At 33.7% G+C, this 25317-nt stretch overlaps 1 protein-coding gene across 1 annotated transcript in view; it reads left to right on the top strand.

Moving 5' to 3' along the window:
• DACH1 (dachshund family transcription factor 1) overlaps positions 1–25317 on the top strand; it is a 452631-nt gene that overhangs the window by 306610 nt on the left and 120704 nt on the right. The window contains 3 exon segments of the mRNA XM_061133018.1: positions 779–951; positions 17670–17805; positions 19671–19805. Coding sequence (XP_060989001.1) covers positions 779–951; positions 17670–17805; positions 19671–19805 — 444 coding nt within the window.

Below are 25317 nucleotides of genomic sequence, written 5' to 3'. Positions count from 1 at the left end.
GAAAAACAAAAGGAAAATATGGTTTAGGAGAAATTTATCTACTTGAGCTTATTTCCCAAGAAATTACTTAGCCACTTTCCAAATGTGATATGTTTTTCAAAACATCATTTAAAATTAGTCATTAGAAGATTTGGAATAATACTGTAGACAAATAATTTATATTCATTCCCCACAGGCAGCAGTGATGGTTCTTGGGATAAAGAAACACTGTACTCTTCCCCACCCCAGGGATCTCAGGCTTCTGTTACCCACCCCCGCATACCTGGAGTGCATAGCCTTCCAGTTAGTCATCCTCTCCACCATCTTCAGCAGAGCCACCTTCTGCCAAATGGTACGATGGCATTTTTTAGCACTAAAAATAATAGCTGTAAAGGAAAAAAAAGTAATGATCAAATAGTAAAATATAGGACATAATTGAAATGTATATTACATTTAGATAGTTAATTATGATAAAGAAAACCATAGTATTTAAAACAAGAATTAGACTGATCAGAATAATGTAGCAAAAAATTAACTGTTTATATTAAAAACCAATGAAGAGTGGTGAGTGATAAAACATGGCACCAAACTGGTTAGTTTTTACTTTAATTTCCCTGAGTGATAAATGGGCATTGTTGCATACAAGAGGACAAATATTTTTCCTTTGTTATTATTAGAACATTTTTAAATGCTTCAATTTTCAATGATTATGTTCTTAACCATTTTAATTAGTGAGATATACTATGTTTCATCATTCTATTTGAATAGAGAGATGATGATACATGTGTATTTTTTACAGGACTGGAGCTCCCTTTTATGATGATGCCCCACCCTCTAATTCCTGTCAGCCTACCTCCAGCATCTGTCACCATGGCAATGAGCCAGATGAACCATCTTAGCACCATTGCAAATATGGCGGCAGCAGCACAAGTTCAGAGTCCCCCATCCAGAGTCGAGACATCTGTTATTAAGGTAATTGTTTAATTATACGACTGATTTGGCCAAAACCAAGACCATCTTAAGTCACCATCACTCAATTCATTTTTCTTATTCCACACGCAGTTTTAACTTTAAAAAGCTAAGTAATATAGTAAATAGATTATAAGAAAAAGTCACTTATAGTAATTAGAACCATGGGTGCAATATTTAAGGTTAGGTTAACTTAAAGTTCTATAATATATCTACTAAGAGGGAGGTGAACATAGAGTATTAAATGATATATTTCAAATTTTGTATGTGTGCTTGTAAGTATGGTTGTGTTTGTGTTCGTGGGTATGTGTGCATATTTGTGTTTTGTTATGAGCCTCGAGATATGGAGATTAGTATCTGATTTGTTTTCAGAAGACCACAAGGGTTAAATTATGTTTCTGCCACTTAACTAACTCTGTCATCTTGATTTAACTTGATCTTTCTGATTGTTTCTATACCTAAAAATGGATAATACAGTGTGGATATAAAAAACTAAATGAAGTAATAAAATTGGAAGTTTTTTGTAGATTAAAAAATAAATAGGAAGTGGAAAATAACATTATTGTTATCTAAACATCACGTATGTATATATGTACACAATTCTCTGACTCTGTATATGCGTGTGGGAGTTATGTTTATACTTTTAAATATGTGTGTATCTGTATATACTTTTTCATTCATATTACTTTATAATGTATTTTTAAATCAAAGTACTTTAAATGCATTGACAGAATAGACTATTAATTTTTAAACTAAGTAAAAGGTACCTCATACTGTATTATCCATGTTTAACATAATTATTATCCTGTTTTTCTGAATATAAAACATGTGAGTTTAGGGGAGTCTCTGGAGCATGTTTTACATAAATGGCCTTGTTACAATTTTTATTCATTGCTTGTGGGAATGCAAAATTTAATGCCCATTTTAGTGTGCAGTTTGGTGGTTTCTAATGAAACTAAACATGCTCTTACCATACAATCATATGATTTTTACCCAAAGGAGTTGAACATTGATGTCTACACAAAAATTTGCACATGGACATTTATAGCAGTTGTTTTCGTAATTGCCAAAACTTGGAAGCAACCAAGATTCCCTTCAGTAGTTTACTAGATATTAAAAAAAAAAAGTGTATATCCATCTGCTATGACTTTGTTTTTTACCATTTGTGACAACATGGATGTCCCTGCAGGGTATTATACTTAGTGAAATAAAGCAGACAGAGAAAGGCAAATAGTGCATTTTTTCACTTTTATTTAGAGTCTTAAAAAATAAAACAAATGAACAAACACAACAGAAATAGATTCACAGATAACAGAAAACAAACTAGTGGTTACCTGAGGGAAGAGGGTTGGGCGAGGAGCAAATAGGTGAAAGGGGTTAGAGGTACCAAACTATTAGGTACAAATAAATGTGCAACAAACATATGGTGTACAATGCAGAAAATATAGTCCATATTTTATAATAACTTTATATGGAGAGTAATATATAAAAATACCAAATTGCTATGATATACACCTGAAAATAATACAATATTGTATGTCAACTATGTTTCCAAAAAAATAAATTAACATTTATTAAATGGGTAAGCCATGGTTCAATAAGAGATCATATGAAAAAATGAAATAGAGAAGTTTATTAATCATAGGATCTGGAGGAAGTATTGATACTTGGCATGCCTCCAGAGACCAGACAGGAAGGTTAAGATGGAGTACAGACATATAGGGCAAGGCAGGACCTGAGGCAAATGCCTTATTAGGATCCATGGATGAGTACTTTGGGGTTTCCAAGCTAAGGTTGGATTGGTTGATTCAAACCAAAGAGTAGGATTTTGGTAAGCGTCCCAGGGATCTTATCTAGGAAGACTGTTGAACACAAGAGCTGTTGAGGAAATCATACCAGGAACATATATTTGTTCATTACTCTGGTATGCACTAACATGAAGGGGCTAGTGTCAATTTAAGGTCCCTGCAGTCCACTTGGTCAAAGAAAATGGATGCTGAGGCAGTCATACTAAGAGTAGCTTAGCTGAATTCTCACTACCATACAAAGGAATATTATTAAGAGCTAGAAAGAAATGAGCTATCAAGCCATGAAAAGAAACTCAAGTGCATACTGCTAAGTTAAAAAAGCTAGTTTGAAAAGGTTTCACACCATATGGTTTCAAGTGTAGGATACACTGGAAAAAGTCAAAACAATGGAGATCCTAAAAACAGCGGTTCACGACCATCCAGGCCATAGACGGGAACCAGTACATGACCTGCTAGGAGCCTGACCACACAGCAGGAGGTGAGTGGTGGCAAGTTAACAAGGCTTTATCTGTATTTACAGTCACTCCCCATCACTCACGTTACTGCCTGATCTCAGTCATACAAACTGGGGGCTCCCTCCCATTCTGCATTATAGAGAGGTGTATATTTACTTCATTACATATCACAATGTAATAATAATAAACATAAAGTAGAGAATGAATGTAATGTGCTTGAATCATCCCCAGACTATCCCCAACCCCATCCGTGGAAAAATTGTCTTCCACAGAGCTGGTCCCTGGTGCTAAAATGTTGAAGATCACTGCTAAAAATATCAGTGATGGCTAGTGGGTGGGAGCAGGGGATGAATAGAGAATGGGGAGTTTTTACGACTATGGACATACCCTGTATGATACAGTGATGGTTTTAAGGTATTATGCATTTTATAAAGGTCTCCTTATTACTTACCTAAAAAGTTGAGTAATATGCAAATAGGATTTTTTTTACATAATAGTGGCTCTGTAAACAAAGAGGAATGGAATCCCCGTCTCTTAAGTCTCCTGCATTGGTAGGTGAGTTCTTTACCACTAGCGCCACCTAGGAAGCCCCAAACAAAGATGGGCTTATGTTCCTTATATAATTTTCAGAAGTATCCTTACCAGAGAAAAATAACAAATATCATAGGAGACCTAGATGAACTAATAAAGCATCCTTTCTTGAGAGAATGTCAGTGAATGCTGCATTGTTATTAGTCAAAGAACTGAAAAGAGAACTTTTTCAAATCCTGAGTGACTTTTAGCTACTAGATAATTTGTTAATTTGTTAATCACAGTATCAATTCAACTTATAATCATTTCTGGTAATGGTTATTACTGAGAACTTAGCATTCTTATTGCCTCACTCATTTGAAGCAGTGTTTAGAAAACTCTCATTATACATATTAATTAAAATTATTTTAGAGGAAATTTTTATTTTCCCCAAAGAAAATGTTTAACTCTTATGTCACATCAAATAGTGTGGGGCCAAGTGGATAATTAGAATATAGCCTACAGTTTGGTTGCCTGAAAAGATTCTAAATATAAAGGCTAATTAAAAGTGAAATGTTAAATACCAAAAAAGATTTACCTGTATTGGAAAAAAAATGATGAAACAAGAAAAAATAGGTATCATCCCTATATGGGAATGTGCTAGTTACATTTTTTTATCGTAATGACAAGAATTAAACTTAAAATTCAATCTAAATGAAAACAGCAATAAGAATTTATTGCACAGAAGAGAAGCAAAAACACAGCTCTTAGTGTTACACACACACACACATATATATATATATATATTTTAAATTGTTATCCTTTAATACTAATTACAAGAACCAAAATGATTTTCTCATAAATTTATTTTTGAAAATGTAGGTACTGGTTCAAGCACTAGAATAGGGTCTACAAGCTGCTGAACTTGAGTAAATCTACCCTGCTGCCAATTTTTGTAATGGACTATGAGTTAAGAATGACTTTACATTTTTAAATGGTTGGAAAAACTCATAAGGAGAAAACTCTTTAATAACACATGAATATCATATGGAATTCAAATTTTAGTATACATAAATAAACTTTTTGGAACGTAGACACACACCAGTTTACATAATGTTCATGACTACTTTCACGGAGGCAGAGTTAAATAAAATATTTGCCAACCTGCTCTTTACAGAAAAAAATGGCCAATCCTTGAATTTCATTAACTTAAAGCCATGTGAATCTTAGGCTGTGGTTAATTGAAGCAGCACAAATTAAACTCCCAAACACTATAGAGCAATAAGACTTGGCATTGAAAGAAAAGAAGAAAAACATTGAGGAAAAGAAAATTACATAGGTGAGGACAGTTCCAATATGACATGGTTATTTGCTTTAAATGCAAGCCTCCAAGACAGAGTCTGCTAAAGTATTGAATTTAGATTTTCTCTGGTTGATTGTCTTGGACTACTGTAAATATTAGTGCAATAACTTTGAGGAGAGAGGAAAAGGACATATGATGTTTATAGACTAGTAATTCTACATTAAATCCCTAATAGCTAAATGTCTGTAAGATTGTATCAAATTACTACAAGTTCTGTTTTAGTGTATTATGTACCAGATTGAAATCCATGTATCTTTATTGTTTAATATTCACAGAACATGAAGAGTAGAGGCTTTGAATGTTCAGTACAGTTCAGTCGCTCAGTCGTGTCCGACTCTTTGTGACCCCATGGACTGCAGCACACCAGGCCTCCCTGTCCATCACCAAATCGTGGAGCTTACTCAAACTCATGCACATTTTGTCAGTGATGCCATCCAACCATCTCATCCTCTGTCATCCCCTTCTTCTCCTGCCTTCAATCTTTCTCAGCATCAGGGTCTTTTCCAATGAGTCGGCTCTTCACAATATGTGGTCAAAGTATTGGAGTTTCGGCTTTGACATCCGTCCTTCCAATGAATATTCAGGACTGATTTCCTTTAGGATGGATGGGTTGGATCTCCTTGCAGTCCAAGGGATTCTCAAGAGTCTTCTTCAACACAATGGTTCAAAAGCATCAATTCTTTGGTGCTCAACTTTCTTTATAGTCCAACTCTCACATCCATACATGACCACTGGAAAAACCATAGCCTTGACTAGACGGACCTTTGTTGGCAAAGTAATGTCTCTGCTTTTAAATATGCTGTCTAGGTTGGTCATAACTTTTCTTCCAAGGAATAGGTGTCTTTTAATTTCATGGCTGCAATCACCATCTGCAGTGATTTTGGAACCCAAAACTATAAAGTTGCCACTGTTTCCACTGGTTCCCCATCTATTTGCTATGAAGTGATGGGACCAGATGCCATGATCTTTGTTTTCTGAATGTTGAGCTTTAAGCCAACCTTTTCACTCTCCTCTTTTCACTTTCACCAAGAGGCTCTTTAATTCTTCTTCGCTTTCTGCCCTAAGGGTGGTGTCATCTGCATATCTGAGGTTATTGATATTTCTCCTGGCAATCTTGATTCCAGCTTATGCTTCCTCCAACCCAGCATTTCTCATGATGTACTCTCCATATAAGTTAAATAAGCAGGGTGACAATATACAGCCTTGACATACTCCTTTTCCTATTTGGAACCAGTCTGTTGTTCCATGTCCAGTTCTAACTGTTGCTTCCTGACCTGCATATAGATTTCTCAAGAGGCAGGTCAAGTGGTCTGGTATTCCCATCTCTTTCAGAATTTTCCACAGTTTATTGCGATCCACACAGTCAAAGGCTTTGGCATAGTCAATAAAGCAGAAGTAGATGTTTTTCTGGAATGCTCTTGCTTTTTCGATGATCCAGTTGTGTTGGCAATTTGATCTCTGGTTCCTATGCCTTTTCTAAATCCATCTTGAAGTTCATGGTTCATATAGTGTTGAACCCTGGCTTGGAGAATTTTGAGCATTACTTTACTAGCATGTGAGATGAGTGCAGTTGTGCAATAGTTTGAGCATTCTTTGTCATTTCCTTTCTTTGGGATTGGAATGAAACTGACCTTTTCCAGTCCTGTGGCCACTGCTGAGTTTTCCAATTTTGCTGGCATTTTGAGTGCAACACTTTCACAGCATCATCTTTTAGGATTTGAAATAGCTCAACTGGTATATCACCTCCACTAGCTTTGTTCGTAGTGATGTGATGATGCTTCCTAAGGCCCGCTTGACTTCACATCCCAGGATGTCTGGCTCTAGGTGAGTGATCACACCATCGAATTATCTGGGTCATGAAGATCTTTTTTGTACAGTTTTTCTGTGTATTCTTGCCAATTCTTCTTAATATCTTCTGCTTCTGTTAGGTCCATACTATTTCTGTCCTTTATTTATTGATCCCATCTTTGCATGAAATGTTCCCTTGGTATCTCTAATTTTCTTGAAGAGAACTCTAATTCATGAAGAGTTCTCTTGTCTTCAAATGTCAGATGTTTTGTAATACAACTTCCCCCACAGTGGAGAAATCATTCCTGCATACTCTCTACACATTTTCATGTATCTATTTTGTAGAAGGCCTATTCTGTTTTCAGCAAATTTAAGATTGATGAAGTTGTTCATTGATTAAGTTAAAATTTTCATCTCAATAGCTTCTACTTATATGTTGTATTTTCTTAAGTAAAAAATGTCTACTAATTATTCTGTTTTCTAACTCGATGGACATGGGTTTGGGTGGACTCCGGGAGTTTGTGATGGACAGGGAGGCCTGGCGTCTGTGGTTCATGGGGTCGCAAAGAGTCAGGCACGACTGAGTGACTGAACTGAACTGAATTGGAATATTTAAGTTCTCTATTATATATAGTACTTATGGTATTTCCTTATTCCAAACCAAATATTCTAATTTCTTCTGACAGATTTTCATCCAACCTCATGATTGGCTTTTTTTTTTTAAATCGGCCCCCACCACACCTCCACTGCCTGCCTAATGTTTTAGTAGTGAATCCACAGAAAAGAGACCAAACTAACATAAAATTTAGCTTGGACAATACTTTATAAATTTAGTCATAGTTCATAACTTTTTGTTAGTTGAATGTGTGACTCAGTAAATTTCGTGGATTTTGATGTGAAATGCAACTAATTTAATTTTTTATCTTTCACTTGTATTAGGAATTTGCATTTATCCATATTAATTTTTTCCAGGCTCTTTAGATGCTCTTTAACATTAATATTCCAAACTATCATATTAGCTATTTATACCACCTTTGTATCATTTCCAAATTGTAAAAGGATGTATTACTTGTGTTACCTTAAATCACTGAGGAAAACAAACAGTATAAATCAAGTGATCAATTCCTCTTGTCATTAGAGAATTCCTAATAGGCTGAAATGCTCTACTCATTGATTCTCTTTGAGAATCATTCATCAAGTAGCCCCCAATCTCCCTGAATAAATCGATATTTTTCTCACTTTTATTTAATACATTCACAATGGTATTGTAAGGATTTTTTTTAAAGGTTCTTGCTGAAATATAAAGCAAATTTAAAGAAGAAAGGCAATGTATTTTAGTAGTTTAAAATATGAAATCTGGAGGAGGCCTCCTTGGTTTATATTCCAGCTCTGCCACCTCCTAGTCTTATGACCTTGCAAAAGTCACTTAACGTCCAGTCTTTTTTTACTTTTCTGTACAATGGGGATTATTGTATTACTGCCTCATCAGGTTGTCATAATGAGTAAGTTGGTATTTATAAAATCATTAGAAGCCTTTCTACAGTGACATTAGCATCACCTTATTTCCAGTTTATTTTCTTCCAACGTATTCACAATCATCTGTTTAAAAATAAGTTCATAATTCTATATGGAACCTGTGACAAGATTTTGAAATACAGTTGCAATAATGTAATAAGACCTCTCTCTCACTCCCTTTTTCTTGTTTAGCTCTTCTCACATAACAAGAGTAGTGTATTTTGATTTTGGGGGGTTGGTAGTTCAGTAGTATGCAAAGCAGACTTTTAAAGCATTTTTAAAATCACTTTTCCTTAATGATAATATAGAATTTTTTTGAGACATTTGGCAACATTCAAATTATTCTACATTACTGAATAAACATCTTGTTGCCTCATGTGCCATATTACAGTATTTTTCTAAGAACATAAAATATGACTTAATTTTAATTAATTTTCTCTACCAGTCTGCTGTTGTGTTGTATGTGTGTGTGAGAGAGAGAACTTAGAGATGGTTTAGGATATTCTCATTTAAAGAACTGAACACTGAAAATTTTTATATACAGTGTATAAATTTTACATTCTGCAATATCTTTTCTAAACAGGTCCCTAAAATGCTATATCAGTAAATAATACTTTACTTGCATGAAGTTCAAAATGTTTAAAGATTATAAAACTAGAACCAGAGTAACTGGATTCACAAAGTAGATTTATAAAACCTTACAGTAATGTCATTTACCTAATTTGCTTTTGCATACAGAACAGTTTATTTTGGGGCAACCATAAATAACTCTAGATGTATGGATCACTTTTATACATCATTTTTACAAAAAAGAAAACTATTTTGTATAAATTTGACTTGGATTTTGAAAAGCAGTTATATAGGTTCCCTTAATGTTTATTTGGGTATTGATATTAAATATGAAAAGAGTTGCTAACAAGGAATAGAAAGTATTAAAACAAAACTACATCTAAGGATGCCATATATCAGTGTATTGAAATCCAAGACACATGTTTATATCCATGAGTGCATAATAATGCTAAAATATAAACTTACTGTTCACCATTGGGGAATTCTAGGGAACTGAATCTTTTAAAAGACAAAAAAAGGTTTAAATAAAGGATAAAGGGTTGGAATGAAGCATTTGCCTGCCTTCCTCATACAGACTGTCCCTTGGGATAACACAATAATGCACAAGAGAAACTTTCTGTTCATATAAATCTTCTAGCAAATAAATGATTATGGAATGATATATTTCAAATTTATCAAATTGCAAACCCTAATGAAGTGATGAAGCTAGGCCATGATTATTAGTGTTGATTGTCATCATAAAATGCAACCAAGCAGACACTCTGCACTTCTGGTAGAAACATACACCACCATCTATGAAGTACTTTTGCTCCCATATCAACTTGAGTCAAGCATCCAGATGTACTTATACCAGAAATTCAGAGGATGGAGGAACAGAGTCGAATTAGACCCATCAAGGTATTGTGAGCAGTTCATAGATGTGGTGACCTCTTAGAACATACACAGTGCCTTAAATAGATAAAAAGTTGGCTTTAAGCATTCGGCATGAACAGAGAGATGCCAATTAATGGCAATGCTGGCTGACTCAGAATGCTGGCCTTTTCATCCTTGCTATCTTCCTTCTATTCCACCTACTTGACTTCTCTTATAATTAAGATGATATTTATTATTACATAAGACTGAGGTATAACTTTTGAGTCAAGACTGCCTTTTGCTGCTCATTTGACGGTAGGAATTTGTTTTACCAAATAGGAATCTGGAAAGTTTCCAGACTGCCTGAATTCTTATAGATATGGGGAAAATATAGTTCCCTATAAACACTGAATAAGTTTGAGGAGACAGTAGGAGAATAAAGTTAAGTTGTTTATGATTACACTCAAGGGCCCTACCATTTTCCCATTTCCCATGAGTATTTCCCAAATACTCATAAGCAAAATTGAGTATTTCTTGAGAATCATCATCATAATAACGAAAAAGAGCTTTGTAAATATCCTTTAAAGCTTCAGTTTAGAAGTCTGAGTTGGAATTTTGATGATGGCTGCCTGATCTTCTACTAGATGCATGTATATTAGAATTGTTTGTTATGTCTTCCAGAAGTATTTTTTAACATTTTCCTGAATGCAGAATCCCAATCCAATTATTTATCCTTTCTGTTCACTTTTCCAGAAGGAGAGAATTTGGATATCACAATCAGTGTAAATGATTCTGGATTTCACTAAGAGTATTTACTCACTGATGGTATATACTTCATGAGAGAAAGAAGTTTTGTTGGTTTTGTTTATTTACACATAACCAGACCCTAGAACACTGGTGTACATTAAGTGTTTAGTGAATAACCTCTGAATGAATGAAGTCTGAGTTGTTTTAAAGCTCAGGAGTTTAGGTTCTAAAAAATGCTAATCAACTTCAATTTTGTAATATTATAGTTGTATGAAGATAAATTTAACATTTCTTCTTCCCAATTCTATAACATACTCAATAAGGGAATTGCTAACTGAAAAAGTGATGAAAATGAAGATAATTAAAATGAGAGCAGTATAAAGTAAAGTTAAATGAAATAACCCTTTAGAGAAATGAACTGTGATTATTTAATCTTACTGTAAGAAAATATTTTAAGTTGATAAAATAGAATGCACTTTGTGGTGAAGATGAGGCAGCTGAGATAGTGCATTTTTGAATGTTTAATTAATCAAATGTGTAATATTGAACAGCTTATATTTTTAATTTAATTTTTACTTTAATTTTTATTGACATACAGTTGATTTAAAATGTGCTGTGTTTCAGGTATACAGTAAAGTGATTCAACTCTATATATATATGTATGTATATATTCAGCTATATATATGTATATGTGTGTGTGTATATATTCTTTTTCTGATTCTTTTTTTATACAAAAATTACAAAATATTGAGTATATTATTATTACAAAATATTACAAAATATTGAGTATACAAAATATTATTTTGTTATTATTATTTTAATTATTATTTTGTTATTACAAAAATATACAAAATATTGAGTATAGTTCCCTGTGCTATGTGGTAGGTTCTTTTTGGTTATCTATTTCATATATAGTAGTGTGAGTATATTAATCCCAAACTATTCTTTATTTTAGCCTTTTAGAATTCATTGTTTTAAACTCCACCTTTGATTGTGAATTGTAGTATAGACCAATACTTCTTGTTCTACCCAGAAGCAATAAATGCAGCTTTTCCTTTATGTTATTCTGTTACCAGTAGTTTATTAGTATGACCTTTTTTTTTTCAAGTGAGAGTGTATTCCTTTTAAATTTTCATTTATTATTGTGGCCAGTTTTATAAAGATAGAACACTGCAAAAGATTGTGTTTTATTGATTGGTGGAGCTATGATGCAGGACTATAAAGCAGTGTGTTGAAGTATTAAATTAAATATTCTTCCTCTTTGTCCTACTTCAGGGCCATCTTGGAGGTTAAAGGGTCTCACACAAATGAAATGATAAATCCAGTTTACATAGTTTCCCTATAGACATTGAACTGCTTCTTTCTTATTATGTCTGAATAAAACTCATTATCTATTTTGTTTCAGTAATAATTATGAGATTCTCCCCTAAGCAATTCTTTACTGTCTCCATTATTCTCCATCTTATAGCATACTCTGGAAAGGCAAGCATATAAATATGATAAAAGAATTAAGCTGTTGAAATAAATTAATTTATTGTACAACAATGTATTCAAATCTTACTTGCTCAATGGATTTTACTTTAATGAAATTCTTCAAAGAATAATACATCATGTTCCAAAGATTGAAATTATACATTAAGTAAAATGACTGAATATGTTGTGTCTCAGTTTATAGAAACTTTCAATTGAATACTTAAGCTTTAAAAGCATAAAATTTGCATAAATTAAAATATTTCTTTAAGTAAAAGTATTAAATATTGTCTTTGCATCCTTTGTTCCTAGAAGAAAAAAGCAATTAAAATAAAAATAAGCTAAAGCTATAGTAAATACTACAATTTCACCTATGTTGCCTAAGCCTTAAATTATGTTTTAAGATATATTTTACATTAAGATTTTAATCCAGCTTATTTTTTACTTAGTTTATTATATGACTTTTAGAGTGTTATGAATGTGTAAGTGAATAAATGAATAATGCATGAATGAAAAAAAATCATCCAAGAAAACTTTTACAATTAAATACATTGACTAATGAAATAATTGTTTACCCCATGTGGAAAATAAGCAACTCTTCAATGACACAACCATTGTTACTAGAGTTTTGTGCATTAAATATTTTAGTACTTTATGAGCTAAATGTCTCAGGAAAAAAAATCAGCTTCTCATGCTTTCCATTAGTGCCTCTGAGAAATCTCTTATGATAGGAAAACTCATACTAGCAAAATGATTTTAAAGGGGTTGATTTATTCCAAGGTTGCACTCTACCTCTGTTTGGCCAATCACATGCCACTGAAAATATGATCAGTTACATAATTATTAGAAGGACTATTAAAATGTTTGGATGGATAAACATTGACATGAGTGAACTTTTGAATAGTTTTAAACTTTTAAAATAGAATGGCTAATTTAAAAAATATTATTTGTATAAAAATGTAATAATGCTCTTTGTTTAATATAGACCATGTATTTCTGCATAATCTAATTGTTAAGATTTAGATGTAGTAGAAATAAGCTTAAAACTTAGACAAACTTAGATCCCTCTTTATTAGAGAAATCAAAGTTAGAGTCTATATAGTGTGTATCTGGTCATGTGTGCAATTAACTATAGCATGGATTATTTATATAGACATTTATACAGAATAAAAAGGAGTTCTTCTATACAGTTATATAAATCCATACTTTATAATAAATGCACAGATACGACAAAAATGACACAAACTCCAGCCTTTGAGTACTACACAGAAGCAAAGTTACCCTTTGATTTGTGATTTCAGAGACTTGATATGAACTTTATTGCCTTTTTTAAATTAAAAATTGTGGTCCAATTCAGTTCAGTCACTCAGTCCTGTCCAACTGTTTGCAATCCCATGGACTGCGACATGCCAGGCTTCCCTGTCCACCAATTCCTGGAGCTTGCTCAAACTCATGTCCACTGAGTTGGTGATGCCATCCAACCATCTCATCCTCTGTCATCCCCTTGTCCTCCTGTCTTCAATCTTTCCCAGTATCAGGGTCTTTCCAGTGAGTCAGTTCTTCCTATCAGGTGGCCCAAGTATTGGAGCTTCAGCTTTAGCATCAGTTCTTCCAATGAATATTCAGGGTTGATTTCCTTTAAGATTGACTGGTTGGATCTCTTTGCAGTCCAAGGGACTCTCAAGAGTCTTCTCCAACACCACAGTTCAAAAGTATCAACTCTTTCGTGCCCAGTCTTCTTTATGGTCCAACTCTCACATCCATACATGACTGCTGGAAAACGATAGCCTTGACTATACAGACTTTTGTTGGCAAAGTAATGTCTCTGCTTTTTAATATGCTGTCTAGATTTGTCATAGCTTTTCTTCCAAGGAGCAAGTGTCTTTTAATTTCATAGCTGCTGTCACCATCTGCAGTGATTTTGGAGCCCAAAAATATTAAGTCACTGTTTCCATTGTCTCCCCATCTATTTGCCATGAGGTGATGCGATCAGATGCCACCATCTTCGTTTTTTTTGAATGTTGAGTTTTAAGCCTGCTTTTTCACTCTCCTCTTTCACTTTCATCAAGAAGCTCTTTAGTTCCTCTTCGCTTTCTGTCCTAAGAATGGTGTCATCTACATATCTGAAGTTATTGGTATTTCTCCTGGCAATCTTGATTCCAGCTTGTGCTTCATCCAGTCCAGTGTTTCTCATGGTGTACTCTGCATATAAGTTAAAAAAGTGTAGTGACAATATACCGCCTTGACATACTCCTTTCCCAATTTGGAACCAGTCTCTTGTTCCATGTCTGGCTCTAAATGTTGCTTCTTGACCTGCATACGGATTTCTCAGGAGGCAGGTAAGGTGATCTGATATTCCTATCACTTAGAGAATTTTCCACAGTTTGTCGTGATCCACACACTCAAAGGCTTTGGCATAGTCAATAAAACAGAAATAGATGTTTATGGAACTCTCTTGATTTTTCCATTATCCAACGGATGTTGGCAGTTTGATCTCTGGTTCCTCTGCCTTTTCTAAATCCAGCTTGAACATCTGGCAGTTCATGGCTCATGTATTGTTGAAACATGGCTTGGAGAATTTTGAGCATTATGTGCAAATGAATATATTCAGAAAGAAAAAGATAAACTATTAATACATGTAACAACCTGAATGAATCTAAGAAACATGTTGTTGTGTAAAAAAGGCAGACATGAAAAATTAGGTACTATATGAGCTAATTTTTTTGAAATCTAGAACCAGCCAAACTACTTCCTGGTGATAGAACTCAGAAGGCAGTTGCTTATGGGGATGGGAGAAATAGGTTGGGAAGGGGCATGGGAATCTTTCTCGGTTATGGAAATTGTCGAGAGCTCAACAAAACTCATCAGACTGAACACACAATAAGTTCATAGTTTGAAGCTGTTTTAAGTTTAACTTAAAGGTGAATGTTAAGAAGAAAGATTTATAATCCCAGTTGCTTTTAAATTATAATTAGCAGATGGGCAGTAACTTTTGGCATCCAGATGTGGGTTCTCCATTCCTTTAAATCATATATGTGCTTTTTCTTAGAAATTTAGGTCATTGGTCTATAGACCTATAGAATTTAGACTACTTAGAAGCATAACTTGTTTGATTTATTTACTTTGGAAAAAAATAACTGATAATTGTATTCATTTTTCACGTTGAGACATAGATTTTTAAAATATGCATTACAACTATAAAGAGTAGACTTTAGTTGATGTTTTTTTTCCCCTTTTTTCCTTTTCTTTTGTTACGATATTCTTTGACCTGGCAAATTCTTTGTTGTAAAGTTTCTTGTGTGACTATTCCTTATTCTACAGAATACATACTGAGAAACAGTTTTATGTTTAGATTTTGGAAGAGGGCTTGGCTATTTTTGAGGGTTATTTTCTTTTTATTTATATGATCCTCAAGAATGAAGCCTTAGTGTAACTGTTGAAGATGATTATTGACAATGTGTAGGACTGAAAAATTAAAAGCATATGAGACAAGTGATGCTCAATCTTGGATATATGTTAAAATCACCTGGAGAGCCTTAAAAAATATTGGTTTCTGGGCCCCACAGCAGACGCAGGGTAAATGCACATACCCGGTGGCCTAAAAGGACAAATTTATACCCTCCTATTTCTGGAGTCTAGAAGTCTGAAAGTAAGGTGTCAGCAGTAGCATGCTTCCTCTGAGATTCTGGGCAGAATCCTTCCTTGAGTCTCCAAAGGCCCTGATGGTGGATAGGGAGCTTTGGTGATCTTTGGTTTACAGCTGCAGAGGTCAGATCTCTACCTCATCTTCACATGATGTTTTTCCTTCTTCGTAGTCTTTCTCTTTTTCACATTTTCCCCATATCTTCACAATGTCCTCTTGTGAAGACATCAGTCATGTGTGATGGAGAAGCCACGCTATTTTAGTATGGCCTCATTGCAATTAATTTCAGCTGCAAAGACCCTTTTTCCAAATGCTCACATTCATAAGTACCATGGGTCAGGACTTCAGTCATTCTGAGGGGACACAATTCAACTCATGTAAGCCAGAATCTCAGGGAGTAAAGCCCAGGCGTAGGAATGTTGAGGAACTTCCCAGGTGATTCTAATGGAATGTAGAATTGCAAACCATCACTGGGCTAAATGAACTTTTGAGATTGAAGACAGGCATTATTCTTTCTCTGTTAGTACAAAGCCTTAAGCTTGTCTGTTTTTCATATTACATTAGCTTTTGATATTTTGAAAATAGCCTCGTATAGGATGATTTCATTCTAGAACATTTTTTGGTTTCAAACAGTCTGCTTTTATTTCATATTTGCATTTTTGCACTCTAATCAGGAATAATTTGCTTATTATTTGTTATGTATCATGTATCAGTTAACTTGTAGACTTCCAAATATTTATGAATTATTGAAAAGTGTTCTTCAAGGACAGTGTGTGTTCATATCTGAAGGTGTAAATATCTCTTTGTTCAAAGAAGCAAATATTAACAAATGAGTATTTTATTTATTAATCTGTAAATCCATTTATAATAGTTCATTGGAGACAGTTATACAACAGATTGGGCTGGCCAAAAAGTTCGTTTGGATTTTTCAGTAAGATGCACCAGAAAAAAAAAAAGTCAGAAAACCAGAATGAACTTTTTGGCCAACCCAATATTTGCACATTGGTCTCATTGGGAAGGTGCAGGGCTTGGGTGAGATATGGAGTGGGACCTGAGTGTGAATGTAGGACAGGATCAGAAAATATAATACCATGTTTCCCTGGGATACACCTAATACATTATTCATGAATTTTCACTAATATATCTGTGGGTTGCATTGAAGCTCAGAGTCTGGAAATTACCAGAATCAAAATTATTCAAATGTTAAATAATAATAGATTTCCCTGGTCCCTTAAAATGTGACTGCCCAAGTATATCCAGAGAAGTCCCATAATGAAATAGCTGTTAACAGCTCCTCTGGTATTATTTTGATGATGTCACTATGATAATTTGTGTGTTAAATGATCCTAGACACTTGCTGAATCAATAGACTCTATGTATTAGGTTTTTTTATAATGATAATTGTCTAGAATTAAAACTTGCTTTGTTCTGTTAATTCTTTGTTGTCTAATGGTTCTAAACTGGATGTCTTTTTTGACCTCTATTTTTATCCAAAGAGGTGATTAACATTTGTCATTACTACAGTGGTGTTCACCTATTTCCTTTCTATTCTTTTCTTACTTAGACTTATGGTTGTTGGTGGGGAGGAAGGAAAAGATAGGTAGTCTGGGATGAACATATACACACTGCTTGCTATGTTTAGAATGGATAACCAACCAGAACCTACTGTATAGCACATGGAACTCTGCTCAATGTTATGTGGCAGTCTGAATGACAGGGGGATTTGGAGAAGGATGGATATGTGTATATGTATGGCTGAATCCTTTTGCTATTCACCTGAAACTATCACAACATTGCTCTTCAGCTACATCCCAATACAAAATAAAAGTTTAAAAAAAATTTTAAAAATAAATCAAATGTGTCTTTTAATCCAGTTAAATGCTGATGCAAAAATGTGTTGTCTTCACATTTCTGTAGAATTAAGAGAAACCAACATTCCTTAAGCAAGGGTCCAATGTACTTACCTCTTTTCTCCCTCCACCCCGCCCCTGGCGGTATAGGAGCGTGTTCCCGACAGCCCGTCCCCTGCCCCCTCCCTGGAGGAGGGCCGAAGGCCTGGCAGCCACCCATCATCTCATCGCAGCAGCAGCGTGTCCAGCTCCCCAGCGCGGACTGAGAGCTCCTCGGACAGAATCCGTAGGTGTCATTCTTCACTTGTCACCGTTTTAAACTTTATTAGGTGCAGCTGGCTTTTCTAATCAAAGTGCCCTCATTCTGAAGAGATCTCAGATGTATCATGTTCTGAAGCTCTGTAGCCATAGCCATCTCTCAAAATTATGTTTCCCAGTTTGCAATAGCATGAGGTATGGTACTACATTAACAATTCTGATATAAACTCCCTCTTTTTGATGCCACACATAAAGATTTGAGCTATGAAACAGTTAGAGAAAGTAAGTAACCTTCTAGATTAGTTTCTGAAGTAAATGCCTCCAACTCTCAAATATCTAGTGTCCAAATATACTGAGTATGAATTATTCCTCATTCCTTCAATCCCATCCTTGCAAGTTTTTAAAAATTTACTAGTTTTTAAACTTCATCCTTGCCTTGACAAAGAGGGATAAAAGAAATAGATTCAAAATAACTGTCTTTAAAAAAACACATTTCATAATCATTCAGATGATCAATAGATTAAATAGTTTGAAATTGGCCAAATTTTAGGATATGAATTAGTAACAGTCAATAATGCATTTTGTCTTCACATGTTATTATTATAAAATTCTAAAAAGTAGGTTCATACCTTATTTTGTGATCACATTTTCAGATATTTAATCCTTGTCCTCATGATCAAGAAAATTAAGAGTAAAGTTGTGGGTTGTTGTTAATTGCTCAGTCATGCCTGACTCTGCAAACCCATGGACTGTAGCTCCCCAGGCTCCTCTGTCCATTGGATTCTCCAGGCAAGAATACTGGACTGGGTTGTCATGCCCTTCTCCAAATTATTCTACATATTTTTAAAATGTGTTTTTTTCAGTGAAAGTAAGGTTTTATGGAATGACCTTTCTTAAAAATTTTTCACAAAACCAAGATTTTCATGGGCAATTTATTAAGAAATGTATTGACTGAATTGAGATCATAAGGGTGTTTGGTTACCTGCTTTATCATGTCAGTAGTGACAGGTTACTCTTAATAATTCAAGAAAGAAATTATTGTTTTTAATCATTCAGCCATTTAATAGATATTAATGGGCAGTCTTATTTTTAAATTTGAGTTCAAAATCAAAATTTTAAAGAAGTACTTTGCTATCTCTTAAACTTAGGGTTTCGTCTACTAGGATGTGTGTGTGCATGACCAGTTGCTTCCGTCATTTCCAACACTTTGTGACCCATTGGACTGCAGCCCTGCAGGATACTCTGTCTGTGTAAACTGCAATGGGTGGCCACTTCCTCCTCCAGGGAATCTTCCCAATCCAGGGATCAAACCCATGCCTCTTGCGTCTTCTTCATTGCAGGCAGATTCTTTACCTCTGAGTCACTGGGGAAGCCCATTGACTAGAATAGAATATGAATATTGAATCTCAGTGCTATTTCAGTGACTTAACTTGCTGAAAACTCTATTTACCCTCTCATGCCACTAAAACTATTCTAAATTATATTTTAACTTTATAGTCTTAGAGTGTTCTAGCTTTAAGACTGTAGTTTTTGCAGTTACAGAAGATTATATGCTCAGGAGAGGATGTGTTACATTAGATAAAGCCTGAAGAGTTCATTGGTAATGGTTATAGTAGTATGACCTCTGAAAAGTATTCTAGACATTAAAAAATATACCTATTTTATGAGATAAATAGAGGATAAAATAGTTTCATTTTCAATATATTTCTGCTTGTTCTTAAGAATTATCATAGTTATCAGTCCTCATGGTGTTCAACGTAGAGATAGACTATAATTTTAAAGTTAGACCATGATGTTTTATTTATTCCTGATTCCAAAAGAGTTTAAATAGGTTATTTGAATATTGTGTATTATGGTGTTTTATTCTTTTATCTTTTGTTTCGGGCTTGACAGCTGTCCATCAGAATGGGTTGTCCATGAACCAGATGCTGATGGGTTTATCACCAAACGTACTCCCTGGGCCCAAAGAGGGAGATTTGGCTGGTCATGACATGGGACATGAGTCAAAAAGGATGCATATTGAAAAAGGTAATATATGAATATGAGGTATGTTTTTCCTGCTCAACATATGAACTAGGTTTTAATCACAGAATAAAGTATATTTCTAAATTACATTAGAAGATGGTATATAAACATTTTAAAAGACTACAATATTAAAATTAAGTAAAAATTAAGTCTACTAAACAACAAAAAAAAAAGAAATATGAATGAAGACCTGCTATGATTCTCTTAAATAACAGGTAAGTGTTCATTTATTTCCTAGTACATTTAGAAAAAGATAATTTTTTTGTTTTAATTATTATCTCTCAATTCCTAAAGGTCTATAGCTTGTCTTCCTCCATGCCTTCAGGGTCTATTGTCCTTTTACTTAGCATATTAGAGCAAGGACAATATACAAAGGATTACTATGGGTATTTTTTGGAATCAAAGAGATAGTCATTTGGTTAATCAAGAAATATAGTGAAGATTATCAACCAATGTACTAGTATTGTTGTTGTTCAGTCACTAAGTTGTATCTGACTCTTTGTGACCCCTTGGACTGCAGCAGGCCAGGCCTCTCTATCCCCCAGAGTTTGCCCAAGTTCATGTCCATTGAGTCAGTGATGCCATCTAACCATATCATCTTCTGCCACCCTTTCTCCTCCTGCCTTCATTCTTTCCCAGCATCAAGGTCTTTTCCAGTGTACTAGTAGTTACTTCTAAATTGCAAGCAACAAATAAGCCCCGATAGTGCAAAGCTATGAACATTTTCTATTTATATTTGATTTGTACCAGCGTAACTTGTTTCCATAGGCAAACATTTGTCTTTTCAAGCCCTACTTCTTGAAATACTTTCATGAAGAATTGAAATATTATTTTAACATGCAAGTTGAAAATGTATGCTGTTGGATGCCAATTCATGTTTTCAAATGGTAAATTTAAATTAGGACAATTGGAGCCTTGCCATATCTTTATCATCTTAATTTAGTAGTTTCAAATTTTAATAATAACATAGACTGTATACTTTGATATCTTTTTTGATATGAATATCAAATCATCAGTGTTATGGAATGGATTATTTCTTTGGAAAGAATTTATTACTCAAAAGGCACAATTAATTGGATCTCAAAAAGGAAAATGAGTACAATTGGACATTTAAATAACAGAAAGAAACATTTACAGAAAGACTAAGTTAAGGTGGGAAACCTTTTTTCCTCAAAAATAATTATCCACCAAAAGTAAAAATGCTTACACAACCATGTTTTTCTTTTCAACATGAATACAGTTCACCTGAAACCTCAGGGAGAAAGAAAACAATATTTACATAAATTAACTTATTTGTATTATGCAATTAACAATAAAATGATAATCTTTACTAGGTTCTAATATGTCAAAATGTAGGCATTATTGACAGCAACATTAAGACAATTTCTAATTATTAATTTTGAAATTCATTACCAAGTATTATCACTAAGCTGAGTGGAATATATGCAAGTACATAAGTGGGTCAGATTGCCTCTAAATGTCTAATTCTAATCTTTCTGTGAGTTCTTCTTCAACAATGAAGAAAAATGTTATATAGAATGCATTATGTATATTTTGAAATGTATTTTATATTTAATGAAAAAATGATTTTTTAAAATCTACAGTAATAAATTTTTCATAGGGGATTTAAGTTTTAAGCAAGAATGTTTAAATATAAAAATCCATTACTAGGGTTAAGCAGCCATTCTCCACTAACGTCTTGCGATAGAATGAAACCCTTTTTCAAGTCTCTAGTGACTCTTTTCTCAGTTTTCTCATAGATGCTACGTAGCTAGTTTCACTTAAAATGCATGAGAGATGTTTTATAGTATGCAATGGATATCAGTATATTAGTGATTAATTCTCTTGCAGAATCTTGGTGAAGCAAGTATAGGGGTGAAATATAAAAGCTCAGAGGTGGTAGGTAAGAGACCACTAAAGGCATGATCAACCATGTAACTGAAACAATGAGTCCCGCTGGAATTTTTGGTGGGGAGCTTTCTTCAAATCTCATGTTTCAAGTTGAGTTGAACTACACTTTTTTGAAACGGTTTCTTTTTTCAGGATTCATGAGTTGTATCTGCCTATCTGTTCATCATCTGTCTATATACCTATCATCTATTTGTTATTATATTATAATTTTGCCGTTATAGAGCCTTTCCTGAGATACCAAACTAGATTTTTATAGGGATCCTACTGCTGATTTTCCTGTGTGCCTGTCCCTTAAATTTTCATTACAACATTTGCCTTGTTATTTGGAAGTTCTTTTTTCATTGGTCTGCTTCTGGTACTACATTGTAAATTCCGAGGAGTCATGTGTGTCCTGCATTTTCTTGAAAAGGACTAGACAGTCTGTTATGTGAATGCATGTTTGTCTGAGCTGAATTGCTAAAAGATTCTAAGAGATGGTGAAGGTAAGTTAAAATAACTGTGGCGATGAAAGGCAAAAGGTGAAATTACGGAACCCTTAGAACATACATGTGTATGAAACAGTAGCATATTCTGGCTATAAACTTTTTCTATATCTCTATAATCTTATCACATGTTAAGTTTTTAAATTGTTTTGCTCTCAGAATAAAGACCTTGATCATAACCCAACAGTCTTTCAATATCTGAATGCATATTTTATTTCAAAAAGTACATTTTATTTTAATATTTGCCCTAGGGATGTGAAGCTACCATTAAATTCTTAATTTCAAATGTAATTATGGGGTCATGGACATTGTAATAGACATTGATACTCTTGTAGTAAGAGTTTTATTATATGATGCTCATCTTTTGTATGTATCTCATCTCTTCTATCTATTTTTCATCATACTGAATTATTAGTAAATATTCATAGGCTTTCTAGATTGATAGGGTCTACTAAATTAAAAATTGTTTTTTTTTCATGACTACATTCATCATGTTCCTTGTACTTGCCCTGTAACTTTCTTACTACACATATCTGTATTAAAACAAGTGACTTCATTTAGAGACATTTGTAGAGAAATTAATTATATGCTTGTGTCATTTTAGGCTTGAACTTCTTAAATGAAATTTGCTGCTTACCACGTTAAATCATCCAAAAGATAATAATTCTTAAGAAAACATTGATGTTAAAAATAGATACCAAAATTAATTTGGGTGCTGAGAATCACCATGGTCTAAAATCTTAATCATCAGTAACTTTTAAGCACTTTTAAATCATCTTAATATTAAAAAGTTGTTGACTTTATTCTATTAGACAGAATATTTGTCACCATTAGTTGAAGGATCAGTGGCTATACAGGCATTAGAATTCAAAGTAGTACGTGCTGAGTAAACTCTCCCCTTAGATTTTAAAATAAAAACACTCTAATGGGTTTTTGAATTCAGGAAGAGTTTAATTAGAATACACTCAAAATATAAATATGAAAAAACAAGTTAGTGTATGAAGAAGTAATAGACATACATTATTTCATTGATCCTAAGTGTTAGGAGAAATGATTTTAATAGTATGAACTTTGATTAAAATTAGGGGTTTATCAAAGATATGTCCTGAGGAAATCTTCGACACAGCTGGTAGCCTCATAAACAGTTTTATGTCCTCTAACTTTTCCAAACATACTCCAAATTCTCTAGAACTTCTGGATTTTAAAAAACATGGCTGATTTTTACCCTCAGTCTAAAATTAGTGAAATAGATAGGACTAATTGATGTTTTCTTTTTTTAATTGAAGTATAGTTGTTTTACAATGTTGTGTTAGTTTCCGGTGTAGGAAGTAATTCTGCTTCATATATATCAAACAATGAAAGAGTTGCATATATATGTAATATATTTCTCAGATATTTTTCCAATATATATTTTTATAAAATATTGAGTATTGTTTCCTGTGCTGTACAGTAGGACCTTGTTGCTTATCTATTTTATATGAAATAGTGTATATCTGTTATTCCCCAAATCCTGATTTATCCCTCCCCCAGCCTTTTCCCTTTTAGTAACCATAAGTTTGTTTTCTATGGTCTGTGACTCTGTTTCTGTTTTATAAATAAATTCATTAGTATCATTGCTTTTTAGATCCACATATAAGTGATATCATAAGAGAGTTATCTTTCTGTCTGGCTTACTTCACTTAATATGATCTATAAGTCCATCCATGTTCTACGAATGATATTATTTCATTCTTTTTATGCTTGAATAATATTCCATTGTAAGGGCTTCCCTGGTGGCTCAGGGGTAAAGAATCTGCCAGCTAATTCTGGGTTTGATCCCTGGGTCAGGAAGATCCCTTGGAGGAGGAAATGGAAACCCACTGTAGTATGCTTGCCTGAAAAAAATCCCATGGACAGAGGAGCCTGATTGGCTACAGTCCACGGGGTCCCAAAGAGTCAGACACAACTTAGCGCTAAACAATAGATATTCCATTGTATATATGTACCACATCTTTATCCATTCCTCTGTTGATGGGCATCTAGGTTGCTTCCATGTCTTGGCTATTGTAAAAGTGCTGTTATGAACAATGGGTTTATGCATCTTTTCAAGTGAATTTGTTCTGAATATATGCCCAGGGCATTGAAATTATATAAACAGGCTCTCTCTTTCTTTATGCTGCATCTCTCTCTTTATTCCCCCCAAATCTGTCACTGGTGCTGATTTTCAATGATAACTCTCTCATGCATAATTTGTTCCCTGGTTTATCAAACTATTTGAATTGTTATTTCCAAAACATTTTTGAGCATGTTGCATACCATGCATATAATACCCTATGCACATTTTTGTTATTTTGGAATCTATCTAGTTTTTTGTCTTCCAAAAAGTAAATGTATGCTACACATTAGATACTGTATGCTGTGGTATTAGCTTTTTATCCCCACTTATAGAAAAAGTGAGCACATATAATTGGAACTAAGTACTGAATACTTAATTTACATTAGTGTATTTCAGTCTTGGATTAAATAAACCAAAATGATATCATCAATAGGTAAATATTTACTGCATGTCAGATATGTGAAATGAACAATATGAAATACAAAATGTCCCTTTCTTTTTTCTCTTTCTGCTACAATTTCACAAAATTTTTATTCATATATATTCTAATTTCCCCTATAATTGAGGCTTTTCCCTTTATTTGTTTTCAAAAATATATGAAAGCTTTCTTTTGTTGGTATACTCAGTCATTCAGTCTTGTCAGACTCTGCGACCCCAGTGATTTCTGCCATTTTAGAAACAGGAATAATTTAAGATGAAGTCGGAAACACAGGGGATTTGCTTCAGGCCATAAAACATTTCTTTTGCCACATATTCTTTTGTTGTGTATTCTTCATGGGTATTGTTCAAGATTTCCAATGGTTAACAGACTTGTTTGGAAGGGTGTCATCATTCTGATATTCTGAATTTGAGGACAGAGGATTAGAGGCAAGGAAGTAGTTAGCAAACTGACCATATTGAAATATCCTCTTATTAATGTTGTATTCTTAGCATCCGACCTTGTGGACCATTTTCCTACACAACATCTTTTTTAAATGACTACCATTTTCTTTCTCCTGTTTGTGGAAATTAATTTCTTGAAATAAAT

The sequence above is a fragment of the Dama dama genome, chromosome 30 (assembly GCF_033118175.1).
Source record: "Dama dama isolate Ldn47 chromosome 30, ASM3311817v1, whole genome shotgun sequence".
Taxonomy (NCBI): domain Eukaryota; kingdom Metazoa; phylum Chordata; class Mammalia; order Artiodactyla; family Cervidae; genus Dama; species Dama dama.
This window is presented reverse-complemented; position numbering and strand designations above follow the sequence as displayed.